This window comes from Syngnathus floridae, chromosome 10 (assembly GCF_059516105.1).
Source record: "Syngnathus floridae isolate MCC-2025c chromosome 10, RoL_Sflo_1.0, whole genome shotgun sequence".
Lineage (NCBI taxonomy): Eukaryota > Metazoa > Chordata > Actinopteri > Syngnathiformes > Syngnathidae > Syngnathus > Syngnathus floridae.
Window position 1 is genome coordinate 11,871,839 of NC_142422.1, and position 14,989 is coordinate 11,886,827.

Below are 14,989 nucleotides of genomic sequence, written 5' to 3' on the forward strand. Positions count from 1 at the left end.
GCCATGAAAACGGACGAAGACAAACTAAACAGAGCAGAAATGAGGATGATCAGATGGATGTGTGGTGTGTCAATGAGGGAGGAAAAGACCAGTGCAGAGCTGAGAAAGAAGATGGGAGTGGAGGCCATAGTGGATGTGGTGAGGAGAGGCAGACTGCCTTGGTACGGACATGTAGTGAGGAAGGACGAGAACGACTGGGTGAAGAAAGTTATGTCGTATAACGTAGAGGGAACAAGACCCAGTGGCCGACCTAAAAAGACCTGGCAGACGACCGTGGCAGCCGACATGAAGGCACTCGGCATCAACCACGAGATGGCCATGGACCGTTCCCGGTCGAAGAAAGCCATATCAAGAACCCAGTCCAACCCAGCGGCGCCTGGAAAACAGACTTTAAACCGATGATGAAGATATTAACATCTATTTGAGGTTGTTATGTTTTTTATGAACATGCACAAAATGTTTTTATTACACATGTGGTGGATTGTCTTCGTTGCTCCGCTGGTCTCCAAAAAACACTTGGTGGAAGGTGGCTGGCTCAGAGAAGGAAAACTTCAGTGACACACGGCTGATTGGGAAAAGATTTTATTCAACCGATGTCAGAATGAAGTTCCTCCAAATATTCGAGTGGCACAAAGATGTTAGATGCTTGCTCCTGTCTGCCAGGCATCGCATCTTTAATACCTGGCGAGACTCAGAGAAGCCTCTCATCACTTTGAATAACAGCTGCGGTTTGTGTCTCAGTATGTTTCGTCGTCCATACAAGGCCATCTACTCAGTTCTTTTCTGGTCACGAACAACTGGCCCTTCTATATTCTGGGTCCCTATAGATTACTGAAACTAAAACTCCCTGTCCAGCTCAAATAGGCCTTTGCTTGACCTGAGAGGCATGACCCTGACCTTATAAGATAGATGCAGAGGCAGGGGCCCGACAAAAATATACCACACACGTAATGCAAGTGGGAGTGGGAGTAATAAGCGAGTTAAATTGGATATACGTCACTTTCTCCCAAACAGATGAGCTAATGACCTAATTAGCATTTGGGGTCCACGCTCATTACCACTACTAACCACTGTTAGGTTACGGATTTTAGTTATTGATCTGACTCCAAATTGCGATCAACACTTAACACATAAATTGCTATGTCCTAATCCACACACTGGCGCACCTAACAATTTTGCGAGTTCGTTCTGTCAAAGAGAAGACCAGTAGATCAATCAGACCAAATTTACCAATTGTTTATTCCTGACAAAGCGCACTAATACAGGCCTGGGTCCCGGGTCCCTCACACTAAAACTCGTGCGTTTTTGTGACCACCAAAAGACGACACATTCTTCCGGGTTGCCCAGTTTTAAAGAAACACAATATGAATATTAAAGCATGCAAAATATTGTGAGATGATTGGTCGATGGCCATCTCCTCCCCATGTCGGTGTTATCGCTGAGGTCAGGTGGTTGGATTTCCCCGCGAGGCCGGGCCACATAGACGTGCTGTTGTTCTCGTTCCTCAACGACCTTGAGATGTTCTCGTCCGGTACTCCCTGTCTGGGCCTATACACAACACTTCAACGAAAACAAGTTCATGCAGTTTGCCTGCACATTCTTCGGCCCCCACCAATCCACACGAGCACTCCGATACTAGATATTAATATGATTATAAGTTTAACACAACCTTAAAAAATATGCTTGCAAACTCCCGAAAGCACATTTCCCTTTACCACGTACCTCGTACGTGCTCTAGTCACACTGATAAAAGTTAAACTGACATTTGATAACATTTTGTTGTAAAGTATGGGTGCGTTTATTTATTTTACTAGATGTATCTGTGCAAAGTAAAGGCAATTAATTACGTGAGTGTAGTTCGCCTCCAACTTTGCTGCTTAACAACATAGAAACGTCCCACGGTCATCCGCTAGAGGGCGTCCGGGACTCAAACAACGTCATCCTTACGTAGAAGAAACTAAATCGACGACAGTGGTTGAAACTTACGTGGGGAATGGTTAACCTTAGGTGCACTACAACCGCAACGAGGAAAGAGGTAAGTTACGTCTGTGGACCTAAGTTATCATATTAGCACCGTTATTACGAGAACTGCTTGGTTGCAACTGTTGCGTTTGTTCAATATGTCCGTTGTTTAGCAGGGATGTAAGATGTTGGTTCTTTATTTGCAAGATCTTGGGTTGTTTTACGGCAGCCAGTGCACAATGCAGTCCAGCAGATAAAACAACAGCCTCATAATTCGACACAGGCATGCTCCCGATTTTAAATCTCAAAGCCTTCATGCACTCTAAAAGATGGTCAAACAGGTCCGATCTGTCGTTTCGTGTATTGGGTCCATTTAAGTTCACGTTGTAAACAAAAGTTTAAGTTGACATCTGTTGCGGGTTATTTGAGATGTCCGTCGTTGAGCAAGCAAAACAAAGATGTGGAGTTACACTTGGTTCTTTATTGGCAAGATCTTGGGTTATTTAATGGCGGCACTACAGGAAAGCAAAAGGATGTCCTTTGATAGCTAGCTAGTGTGGTGAATTCTCTTTGATGTTCTCTTTGTTCATTGAACAAGTATTGTTTTTGCAGTGTGAAAATGTCTGCAAGGACCACAGCAAAGTACGTGGAGGAAAAGGGCCGTAGTCGTCGACGACAGGAACATCTTTGGCTGCAGCCTTATGTTGTGTTGCACAGAGTAGGTTCGTATACGTCTAGTTTCTATTATGAATCCTCTTCCAGTGTTTATTTTTAGTAGAATTCTCTTCAAATCACGTGGGATAGGCAGAATGAAAAAGTCCTTGTATAGTTTGGACCAGTTTCTCTTTAACTGTAACTTTCTTATGTGTTTGTCTTGTTTTGCAGACATCAGTGAAGCTAGTCGTCCTAAACAGATGGAGCCAGAGCTCACTCACATTAAAGAGGAAGATGTAGGCAAAGAGGTCCATCACTTCAATGAGCAAATGGAGCAGAAGTTTCTTTGCACCATAAAAGAGGAGGAAGAGCCGGAGCAGCTTTGTAATAAAGAGGAGGGAGAAGACTTCTGTGACATTAAAAAGGAGGAGGAAGAGGAGGATACTTGCAAGATACCATTGACTGGCGTTCCTGTGAAGAGTTTAGATGAGGGTCAACATGAGGTGAGCAAAGTGGCGGAGCCTCCAAGCTGCAGCTCAAGTCAACAAATGACGAGAGAAGGTGATGGAGACCACTGTGGAGGATCACAAGCAGCTCCACCATCAGATAGTGAGGACGTGTCATCACATGTTCCTGCTGCTGTTGCTTCTTCTGATGAGTCTCAAAACAAACACAGGCAATGTTCTCAGTGTGGGAAATGTTGTGCTAATAACAGTGTTTTAAAACAACACATGAAAATGCACACAAAAAAGAAAAACTTTTCCTGCTCAACTTGTGGCCAAACATTCGCTCAGAGGGGAAATTTAACTATGCACACAAGAATCCACACTGGTGAGAAACCTTTTTCATGCTCAGTTTGTGGCCAAAGATTCGCTCTGCAGGGAACCTTAAAAAAACATACAAGAACCCACACTGGTGAGAAACCTTTTTCCTGCTCAACTTGTGGCCAAACATTCACTCAGAGGGGAAGTTTAACTATGCACACAAGAATCCACACTGGTGAGAAACCTTTTTCATGCTCTGTTTGTGGCCAAAAATTCAGTCAGAGGGAAACATTAAAAGGGCACACAAGGATCCACACTGGTGAGAAACCTTTTTCATGCTCTGTTTGTGGCCAAAAATTCCGTCAGAGGGGAAATTTCAAAAGGCACACAAGAACCCACACTGGTGAGAAACCTTTTTCATGCTCAGTTTGTGGCCAAAGATTCGCTCTGCAGGGAACCTTAAAAAAACATACAAGAACCCACACTGGTGAGAAACCTTTTTCATGCTCAGTTTGTGGCCAAAAATTCAGTCAGAGGGGAAAATTAGAAGGGCACACAGGGATCCACACTGGTGAGAAACCTTTTTCATGCTCTGTTTGTGGCCAAAAATTCAGTCGGAGGGGAAATTTAAAAAGCCACACAAGAACCCACACTGGCGAGAAACCTTTTTCATGCTCAGTTTGTGGCCAAAAATTCAGTCAGAGGGGAAATTTAAAAAGCCACACAAGAACCCACACTGGCGAGAAACCTTTTTCATGCTCAGTTTGTGGCCAAAAATTCAGTCAGAGGGGAGATTTAAAAAGGCACACAAGAATCCACACTGGCGAGAAACCTTTTTCGTGCTCAGTTTGTGGCCGAAAATTCAGTCAGAGGGGAGAATTAAAAAGGCACTCAAGAATGCACACTGGTGAGAAACCTTTTTCATGCTCAGTTTGTGGCCAAAAATTCAGTCAGAGGGGACATTTAAAAACGCACACAAGAATCCACACTGGCGAGAAACCTTTTTCGTGCTCAGTTTGTGGCGAAAAATTCAGTCAGAGGGAAGAATTAAAAAGGCACTCAAGAATGCACACTGGTGAGAAACCTTTTTCATGCTCAGTTTGTGGCCAAAAATTCAATCAGAGGGGACATTTAAAAAGGCACACAAGAACCCACACTGGTGAGAAACCTTTATCATGCTCAGTTTGTGGCCAAAAATCCTCTGACAAGAGAACCTTACAAAAACATATAAGAACCCACACTGGTGAGGAACCTTTTTCCTGCTCAGTTTGTAGCCAAAAATTCTCTCTCAGGGTAAGCTTAATCAGACACACAGTGGCCCACACCTAACACTGTTGCCTGCTCAGTTACTTGTCAAAGAGTCACTATTGAAAATTCTGAGTGTCTTGGGGAGATGAGCAAAGATCCATGACGTTCTCACCTTCTATTTGAGCAGACTCTGAGTTGATGCATCAATGATAATTCTACTCTAGTATGTACCTTTTTAATTGAGATGTTGAACTCCTTTCCTTTACTACAGTGAGAAGTTCATATTTTTGTTTTAGTACTGAATTTGAAAATATAGTTGACCAGCCTCGGGATGATAATAGTTCTGTATGTGTCATTATACTTGATGTTTATTTTGGTTTTAGTTGTGGTTTTTAACTCCAATTAGTATTAATTCATATTCAGGATAACTTTCTTAGTTTTTATCAGTGTGTGTTTAGGGTTTTGTTTTGATCAGCTTTTCATGTTCATGTGGATCAATATAATGAAAAAAAAAGTGGTGGATAGCCCACATTTTTCTTCAACTGTTTTTCTGTTTGTTACTTTACCTTGAATTGCTCTTGAGATGCATTAAGACATTTTATTAAAGAGTTGTTTACTTTACAGTATTATTATTGAAGTCTCAACCTCATATGCTGCTATTCGGCCTTTTGGCTAAGATCATGTGTAGTATCTGTTTTGTCGGTCTTTTGGCTAAGAAGGCAATGTATGCACACTTGCTCCATTTTTGCTCCTCTTAGTTATCGTGTTATTTGTTTATTTATTATTTATTCAGCACTCTTATTTATTCCTTGTTTGTGCCTCCTTGTTTTGATTTTTTTGTGTTGTTTACTTGTATATTGTGTCCTATGTCTTGTCACCGTGGGATAGTGGGAACGTAATTTCGATTTCTTTGTGTGTCTTGGCATGTGAAGAAATTGACAGTAAAGCAGACGTTGAATCGCCTCTACTGAGTCGCATGTTCTCAGCCTGACGTGGTGGTCAACTTGGCTCACTTTGTGGAGGAAATAGTGACTTAGTAGGTATTGTGTTATAAATAACCTTATAATTTTGTTACAGAATCTACTGTTGTAAATTACTTTAATCTACTGTTTTATCATTTGATAGTTGTTTAGTTTTATTCAAGTGTTTTTTTCCTTTTGTGTAAATTTCTTTAAGAGGTGCTTCCGCTATGGCGGCTCCCCATTCCCATAATAGTTTTGGGAGAAAACTGAGGCTACATATATTATTAGGGTCAACCCAAGCTCTGCCGCAAGTGTGGATAGCATGGGCTCCTTGCAGAAGCGTGTGATCAAATTATATGCTGGAAATGTAGAATAATTGGTCATACTTTTGAAGAGTATACCAATGACGGAAAGTGCAATCCCTGTGAAGAAACTGATAATCTCTACAGAAGGTGTCCAAAGTATTTTGCCAACAAACTGAAGGCCGGGAGAGAAATGACACAGGTGAAGGAAAATGAAGCGAACAAACATTTTGGAAATTCAAATTTTCCCCCAAGGTCTGTGATTGGTGGAGAGGAAACGTAGTGCATTCGTGTTCTTAAGTGAACTGAATATTTAGAATCAGTGCTCTCAAAAGATTTGCTCAAACGAATCGTTCACTGAAAAGATTTTTTTCTTTTGAACGACTTGTTCACTCATGAGCCAATACTATTGTGTCGTGAATATTTCATTTTTTAGGGAGCAGAAAAAAAAAAAAATGTTATACAACACCGTGACCAAAACTAATTGAGCAACCGATATAAATACAACACCGGTGCCTTGAGTTAACTCGGGATGCTAAACTCGTTAGACATTTGTCTAGATGATTTTCCTTTAAGTGAAGCCCCTCTTGCACTGTGAAATCAGATAGAAATTGCTGGGCCAGTCGATAACCAACAGGATCTTTGATAGAGTTGATGATGAAAGCACATTGCTTACGTTTACGTAAAATGAACCCACTGCAGTTCTCATTTCTATCCACACGGAGGCACACTTCCTCCGTTTAACGTTTTTTTTGTTTTGTTTTGGAGTATTTTGTTCTTTGGAAAAATTACGTTAAAACCCAGCATGGTAATCCCCCGGAAACAACCAAACACATGACAAAGCATTATATTTGAATACGCTACAGTGAAAATGATTAATTTAAAGGACTGCTCGTTAATATTCGTAGACGCGCTGCACTATTGGCTGGGAGCGATGGACTCTTTTTCTTCATCCAATCAGATCCTGCTGTCCTGATGCATATTAAAAATTACGTGGTCCGACGTTGCCCCAACTGGTTCGCTAACTCGACGCCGTCGAAGGAGGGCAGAATTGTTCATTTTTGAGAGTTCGGAGGGGGCCGAACCACAGCGGGTTCCCACGCAACGTCGTTTACTTTGTCTGCGCGTGTCATGAGCTCTACGAATCCGTAGAGTTCAGTGAGTGACCCGTCGCGAAGGGAAGGGACGTTTCCGCCCACAGTAAAGATGGCGGCTCCCTGGCTAGAGAATCTATCGGAGTCTTTGGGTTCTTCTGAGCCTGCGGTTCGCTTAATATTATCCATTTTAATCGGTAAGTTTTTCATTTTACAAATTCGGGTCATCACCAACCCTGGTTGGGACTGCATATTGGTTTTGCTTATTTGCAACGAGCGTGTTGTTACGTTGAACTGAAATCATAATGTCTTCCACGGATTGTTATGACAGATTTAAACTGAGTTTACCTGTAGAAACTGGCCTGCTATGTTAAATATTGTGCTTGTCTACAAACCACGCCTTTCAAATATAAAACCCGTCAAACATGTGAAAGGCTTATCAATTTATTTGGCTCTCAATATTAAGACAACGATGCTAACGGTCAAACAACTTTTGAGCAGCGATTAATGTATCATCTCGTCGTCACTTTAGGGCCAACGTTAAGTTTCAAACGAAGTGGTCGAAACAACAGTCTCATCGTGTGTAAGACGCCAATTAACCACTTTATAAGGTTGCACAAGTGATTTATATATACATCGTACAATTCTAATTTCAGCATTCACGTCCAGCTGACATAAAACACTGTGCGGGCATGGCAATAAGTGTAAATGTTCTGTGTTTTCTTCTGAACTTTGCCCTGACACACGTCGAGGCAACTTGCATGCTCTAAATCTGATAGTCTGCATGTTCCCAGTCCTTGTGTGTTGCTTAATGATTCTTGCATAATCTAGTGGTCCGAAGGAAAACACCCTACAGTGTTCCCTTTTCCAGGCCAACATAGAAAAACGTCAATTTTATCGGTTATAATTCAAGTTTGTTTTGTGCCTTCTGTAGTTCAAAGCAGGTCACTGCTGACATACACCACATACATTAACCTCATGGCTGAGAATAGTGAGTGAGGAGCGAGTTTAGAAAACTGGAGTCACACACGTGGGAAACATTTAACTCGCGTTATGTGCCTCCAAATTGCAAATATTTCACTGTTACCTTGCTCCACCCGTGCAAAACTCTACATAAGAAGAGCTCCCCTGTACATGTTGTTTTGTGTTAAACTGTTTTGTCTAGTTTTAAAAGCTTCCAGCTTCCTTATATATTTATGTTCTGATACATTATTGATACAAAAGTGTCATCAGGGTCTTATGAAGTAAGTGAGAGAAAATATTGGCCGAGTTTTAAGACACGTGAAACTATATTTAGTTCACCTTTGTGCTCATTCAAACACTGGATCTCTTTTTTTCTTTTCTGCCCGACCTTTACGTTTGAAGATCGTTCCCTTTAAATAGAAAATGAACTCAACTTGTATTGGACCCCATGAAACTGTCGTTTAATTTGCTCCACTGATTGTGTCCCACAGGATATCCTTTTGCACTGATCTACCGGAATCTCTTGTTCCACCAGCCCACCACCATTATCCACCTGTTCCACACGTTCTCTGGACTGGCCCTTGCCACGTTTAACTTTGGTGAGATGAAAAGTGGGCGCAGGGTGACGTTTGTTTTTTAAATAGAACAAATCGCCTCTAGTGTTTTGACTGCCTTGAAAACAGAAAAGTAGTGTACAAGTGAAAGGACACTCACCATTGCCATTTCTTTCTTCTTATGACAAACATGCGGTTTCTCTCCTTTAACCTGAAGGTCAGGCACTGTTTACATACTACACTAGCACAGCACGCAAAGCTGAGCTCAAGCTTGTGGCCTCAGAAGCTGGACGTGGTCAGGTGACACTCTAAAGTCAACCACAGAGTCTTTAAAGTGTTATGTTCCTGGAGGTTGAGAGGAAGAGCCCAGAGGTTGCATCTTCTTCTTCAGTAGATTTTGCAATCCGTTTCTCATTCCTCTCTTCACCGGGCTCATGAAAGCATCTATTTACCCTCCCTCCCTTTTTTTTTTTTTTTTTTTTGCATGTGAGATTTGGGATTAACAGTTCCGCCGGCCGATCTTGCCGGTTCTCCTCACCACCCAAGGCCAGCCGTGTGCATTTGTCTTATTTGCATGCAAAGCATCCTCGCCTGAGTGCCACTTGAAAGGTTTTCCAACAAATTCAGTTATTTATGGAGAAAACCACCTCAGGCTGCCATTTGTGGATAAACACGTGAGAGAGGGGAATCAGACAAAAGCAAAATAGAAATTTCTCCGTGCAACTTGATGTAATAGAATGAATCATTCTGATCTATTTGCTACTGTTAATATTGATCTTTCTTTTTTTTTTATTAGCTCAGAGAAAAGTCAGTCGAACCTTCCAAACTTCTACTTTGTTACCGCTGCGTTGTCACAATACTTTCCTGTTTCAATCTAATGGCCAGACATTTCCTCTTTGCTAACCACGATGCCTTTCTGTGACGTCATTACAGCAAAAAAGAAGTGGGGGGAAAAAACCCTCCATTGACTGATTCACTAGCGTTAACATTACATTGATCCGCTTTCTCTTTCTTCTCCTTTTATTTTTTTGGCGGCTGCACTTTGGATCTCACAGCAGGTCTGTTTCTTAATCTCTCCTTGTGTAAGACCTGAAAGCTCAATCATGCGTGTCCTCCGAGAAGCTCCTCATCTTGTAGAAGTCAGCAAAAGGCACCCAATCGAGCAGGTCCAATCTTTTTGCTCCGACAGGTTCCCAGATCTATCACTCGGCGGTATGCGTCCTGGTGCAGTTCCTAATGCTGCGGCTGATGGGAAGGACGGTGACGGGCATTTTGAGCAGCTTCAGCTTTCAAATGGTGAGCCGTCCTCATGTGACCTGGGCTTTTTTTTTTTGGTCTTTTCTAATATACTGTATTATTTCCTACTCACTACCTTTCTACGTGAAGAAACAATGAAGAGGTGTCACAAAACTTTTGATTTTCAAGAGTGAAAGTCCTCATTTTGTTCCTCATTGTTTCCCCGCGTCTGGCTTTCCACCATTAGCATCGCTAGCGGCTGTTAATGAGTAACCCGTTTTACTTACTTTCCGTGTCGACATTTTAATTGAGCCATTGTGAATTTACATATTCGCAAAATCCAGAGTTTTGAATACGTGCTCAATTTTTTCTTCCTCCTCTGATTTGCTTGCGCCGTTTTGTTTCCGAACAGGCCATGCTTTCGTAACTCCTTTTTGTTTTGAATCTATTTGCCTGTAGTTGTACCTGCTGTCGGGCTATTACTTCACGGCCACGGAGGAGTACGACATCAAGTGGACCATGCCTCACTGTGTCCTCACGCTCAAACTCATCGGTAACCACCTCAGGCCATGGCGCCGCCGCTGCGCTTTTCTGTTTTACGACCACCGTCTATCAGTGCTTTATCACGCCCATTAACCGCTTGCACACGCCGCGAGGCCTCGCTAAAGGTCACAATTTCATTCATTAGTCACCCTAACACGGATCCTGAACGCCCCTTTTCACGCTTTTCTGATTTCAGGTTTGGCATTTGATTACTATGACGGCGGGAAAGAACCAGTGAGTCAGTTGACGTCGTCGCTTTTCCTTCTGCTTTTCGTTTGTCTTCTCCACGTGTGCTCGCTAGCTGCTGCACTTGCTACACCTGCACGATTCATTCGTTGAGCCGCGAAGTTAACAAATGCCAGCTTTTGGCGATACGGATAAACTTTGTCCACTGCTGATGTGATCGATAAGTTACACAACTTAATTGAACGTTCAAAAATCTCATGAATAATTTGTTTGCACAAGTGTGCACACCCTCCCATTTTTTTTGTCTACCGCCCTGATAGTGACTCATTATGGATTGTACAGGTGTACCTATTGTGGTGACCAGCAAGTGTCATTCACTGGCTGAAATTTGATAGCAATGACATTGCTCTGGATGACTGGCTGTCTTAGTTTTATGCAAATTTGACTCTGAATGCGGCTTTCATGCAGCCACGTTGCGATCGCGCAACCCACCACCATCGCCATCAAAATGTTTCTCTAACATCCAGGCGGAGCTGAGCACGCAACAGAAGAGCGACGCCCTGCCAAGCGTGCCCTCGCTGCTAGAGGTTCTCGGCTTCTCTTACTTCTACGGCGGCTTCCTAGTGGGGCCGCAGTTCACGCTGCGCAGTTACCAGAAGCTGGTGGCGGGGGAGCTCAGCGACTGCCCGGGAAAACCTCCAAACAGGTGGAGCAGTTGTCCCGAAGCCTCGCTTGAGATTTTTGCGTTTGCCGCACCTTCTCATGTTTCATCCCTCTTTTAGCGTGCTACCAGCTGTGAAGAGATTCTCTCTGGGCTTCCTTTTTCTGGTCATATTTGCAATTTTTAGTCCGCATTTGCAAGAGAGCTATTTCCTGACAGATGAGTATGATGTGAGTTTGCGCATTTAAATTCCTGGAGAAGCTTTGGTTTGGTTTTGCCCCGAGTCTTGTGTCACTTTTGTGTTTTTTCCGCAGGCTCGTCCATTCTGGTTTCGCTGCATCTTCATTTTGATGTGGGCTAAAATCATGTTGTATAAATATGTCACCTGCTGGCTCATAGCCGTAAGTATCAACCACCATCTGCATGATTACAATGATTTTTTTTTTTTTAATTTTTTTAGGAGAGTTGTATAAAAAATTTGCCATTGCAAAGTTAAGTCGGGTATATTTAACATGCAAACTTTTTAAAAAAAATTTAAATTTTTTTTTTTTATGGCTTACCTTAAAAAGAATCCTGCTTCACATTGTGGCCAAAGGTAGAATCCAGGTTGGTTATTGCCCCCATTGATGCTGTAAATAATAAATCCTTGTGGCAGATAACGAAACTTTAGCCCAGTTAGCAGCAGACGTTTGGAATCCAACCGGAACTCACTTGCTGCTCTTCTTGGTATACATAGTTATATGATACACTAACTAATTTATAATATAATTGTTAAATCAATACTTCCTTTCCACTATCTACAAAAGTTGAACATGATTACGACATATCTTATGATTTTGGTCTGATCAAATCAGTTTTTACTTGATTTGAGATAAGGCTTTGTGCTGGGATATGATTTGCGCTGATGATGATGAGACGTTGGCAGGAGGGTGTGTGCATCCTGACCGGGCTGGGTTATAACGGCGTGAGGGACGGCGAGCCCCAGTGGGACGCTTGCGCCAACATGAAGGTGTGGCTCTTTGAGACCACGCCTCTCTTCGGGGGGACCATCGCCTCTTTCAACATCAACACGAACGCCTGGGCCGCCAGGTCAGCGCGGCGCCCAGTACAAAAAAGTCAATTATGTAACAGAGCCGATAGATAAAAGAAAAATTAACACTGTTTTTTTTTTTTTTTTTTCCTTATCTTTTCCAGGCATGTGTTTAAGCGGCTGAAGTTTTTGGGCAACAAGACCCTCTCCCATGTGTCCACTCTGCTTTTCCTGACCATATGGCACGGTCTCCACTCGGGATACCTGATGTGCTTCTCCTTGGAGTTCATCATCATCACCGTCGAGCGACGGGTAGAAAATATTTTCCGGACCTTTCAAGTCATCATCATTCGCGTTTGCCTCATTTCAACCCGCACAGCCTTTTAATGAAGAGACTTCTGGTTCTTAAGCGACTAAAGCATATTGATCCAATGTTAAACACGCCTATTATTAAATATTGACTCTGGTCTTAATTTGGCAGCAGCCCACTTTAAGAGGAGACAAAGTCATCGCTGGCTCGTGAGACGTGTGCAATTGTGTGTCCTTGTGTGTGTGACAGTACCAGGCGATGGTGAGGGACAGTCCCCTGCTGACAAATTTGGCCAACGGGCCACTTTTGCCACTCCTCTACATAATCCAGCAATTTTTCCACTGGCTCTTCATGGGCTACGCGCTGGTGCCCTTCTGCATCTTCACCTACGATAAATGGCTCAAGGTGCGTCGCAAACACGCAGGAAGTTGATTTTCAGTTGCCGCCAAAAATGTAGTCTCCTTTGTTTGAGTATTTAGGCCACACAGAAAGAAACAAATACACACTACGGGAGTAAAATCGGACTGTTAAAAGAAGATGCATGTTTTCAAGATCAAAGCTGTTCACCTTCCAGCAGCTTCCGAGGAGCGGCTATTAAAAATACATCCGACCTACATTATATAAGAGTTAAGATTTGTTCAACAGTAGAGTCATATTCTTTCAGAAATGTATTCTGGCGTTACAGTCGCTAATAGGAAAAAAAGATTCCCCCGCTCCTGCTTTCAAAGGTGCACGTAGAGCGCCTGTCATAATGCCTTCATTATAAAATTATACAGGGCGGTTGAGCGGCGAACTCGAGATGGAGATGGTGAATTTGTATGGGTCCTTCTGGGACTTATTTGTGAAAACGTAGGACGAAAATAGCTTGATGAGACTCTTTCAAACCCCGTTTTGAGTATTAGCAGAGGAAATGGAGCGGTTGCCATGGGGATCGTAGGCAGGTGATGAAGATGACACTTGACTTAGGTGAAAGAAGGTGATTTAAAAAAAAAAAACAGTTCCACTGCATATAAATGTTTTGTCATGAGCAGTCCCAATTTGTCCACCATGGTGACGGCTGTCTTTGCTTCTGTGTTGCAGGTGTACTTCTCTGTGTACTTTTGCGGTCACGTTTTCTACCTGGTCGCCTTTCTAATCGTGCCATACCTGCGAAAGGCGCTGGTGCCCAAGAAAGAACGCAGTCCGCTAAAGCAGGACTAAACAACTGCACGGTAGGCAGACGCCGTACAACTCGATGTCTACTGTGTTTTTGAAACTCCAAATAATAGCCGTTGTTGCATAAAGTATGCAAAACTGTCTGAGAATTCTACTTGAAATGAGAAAAAAAAAGTTTAAGGGTGTCTCTGCTTCCTTTGCAGGTCAAAAATATCCACGGAAGGGAACTGTGACTTTCGAAAGGAGCGGGAAAGAAAATATTTTAAGGCCTTTAAGTATATATATCTAATATATACAGATGTTCATGTGAAAATAAATCTCTATATATTTTTGTGTAAAAAGTAAGGAAGCTTTTATAAACATTTTTGGAGAAATGTTTACCGACCATTGTGCCACACGGGCGAACTGGGGAGCCTGTCAGTCGGCCGCTTCCGGTATGATTTCTTTTTTTTTTCTTTTTTTTTATAAATCCTCTGAGATACATAATTTGCACTCTGCAGTCACGGGTTTGGAGCCTGAACTTGGCCCCTAATATTATTATTATTTAATTTTTTGTCTTGATTCTTAGATTTTCTGTCTCCAAACAACAGAAGCAGCGGTAAAGCTTCACATGAGGTGGAAGCGAGGTGTCAATGCACTTTTTGGAATGTAACGATAAAACACTCTTGCCGCACGCTTGTAAAAACAAACAGTTGAGACGACGGCTGCTGATTTGATTCGAGGGGTGCACTGTACAGACACAACCGACTCAACATGGCCTTGTCTTCATGAATGTTTCTACTGTTCCATTTGCTTGAAAAAAGAGACTTAATTTTATAATGGAAATGTTTTGTAGTTTGTAATAAGGAAATGACTCTTCCCACCTGCTCCCACCCGGATGTTTATTCTTTGACGTCATTGTTGCCACTCCCTTCAGTTGTGTTGTTTTGTACAGTAAATGAAAAGGTGCAGTCGTGTTATGAGTTTAAGTCTCCTCCACTTGATGGAACATTCATCCCATCGTGAAGCAGCTGCTGAGGAATATTGTGTGCTTCACCTGTGCTGCCTCAGCTGGTGGTGCATCTCACCATCATCATCTCACCCTGCAGGGACTGCCTGTAGCAACTGCCTGTCAAATTTTACACAACCCCGTGACCATGTTTAATTGCTATTTCAAGGGTCTTCGTTTTATTTTATGCCTTATTCCTACCAAATGTACAAAAACCTTTAAAAAATTAGGAAGGGACCCATGGGGAACGTGATTTTTTAAAACAATTTTCTAATACTGAATTAAAAAAAAGTGCTGCATTTCAAAACTGAAATGGTCCTGTTGCTTTATTCTAATAAGTATGACGTCATTGTTTAAAACCGTGTGTGTCCTGGAAA

The 14,989-nt window shown here is 42.4% G+C and overlaps 1 protein-coding gene and 1 pseudogene across 2 annotated transcripts; both read left to right on the forward strand.

The window, feature by feature from the left end:
• The first annotated feature begins 1,901 nt into the window (after nt 1-1,901).
• On the forward strand, nt 1,902-4,587 carry LOC148392478 (uncharacterized; annotated as a pseudogene). The gene is made up of 3 exons (XR_015861104.1): nt 1,902-2,035; nt 2,575-2,684; nt 2,848-4,587. The product of XR_015861104.1 is annotated as an uncharacterized LOC148392478 (transcript).
• A 2,284-nt stretch (nt 4,588-6,871) lies between these two features.
• lpcat3 (lysophosphatidylcholine acyltransferase 3) lies at nt 6,872-14,919 on the forward strand. Its single transcript, XM_088388226.1, has 13 exons — nt 6,872-7,183; nt 8,441-8,548; nt 9,693-9,799; nt 10,199-10,292; nt 10,479-10,516; nt 10,996-11,174; nt 11,251-11,359; nt 11,444-11,530; nt 12,055-12,218; nt 12,324-12,471; nt 12,719-12,874; nt 13,550-13,680; nt 13,828-14,919. The coding sequence occupies exons 1-12, from the start codon at nt 7,099-7,101 to the stop codon at nt 13,667-13,669; spliced, it is 1,395 nt and encodes a 464-aa protein (XP_088244352.1). The 5' UTR covers nt 6,872-7,098; the 3' UTR covers nt 13,670-13,680; nt 13,828-14,919.
• The last annotated feature ends 70 nt before the right edge of the window (nt 14,920-14,989 follow it).

Coding starts and splice junctions, on each gene's coding strand:
- lpcat3 (XM_088388226.1), top strand. CDS start 7,099: ATGGCGGCTCCCTGGCTAGAGAATCTATCGGAGTCTTTGGGTTCTTCT. Junction 9,800..10,198: donor GCAGCTTCAGCTTTCAAATG/GTGAGCCGTCCT, acceptor ATTTGCCTGTAG/TTGTACCTGCTGTCGGGCTA. Junction 11,175..11,250: donor CCGGGAAAACCTCCAAACAG/GTGGAGCAGTTG, acceptor TCCCTCTTTTAG/CGTGCTACCAGCTGTGAAGA.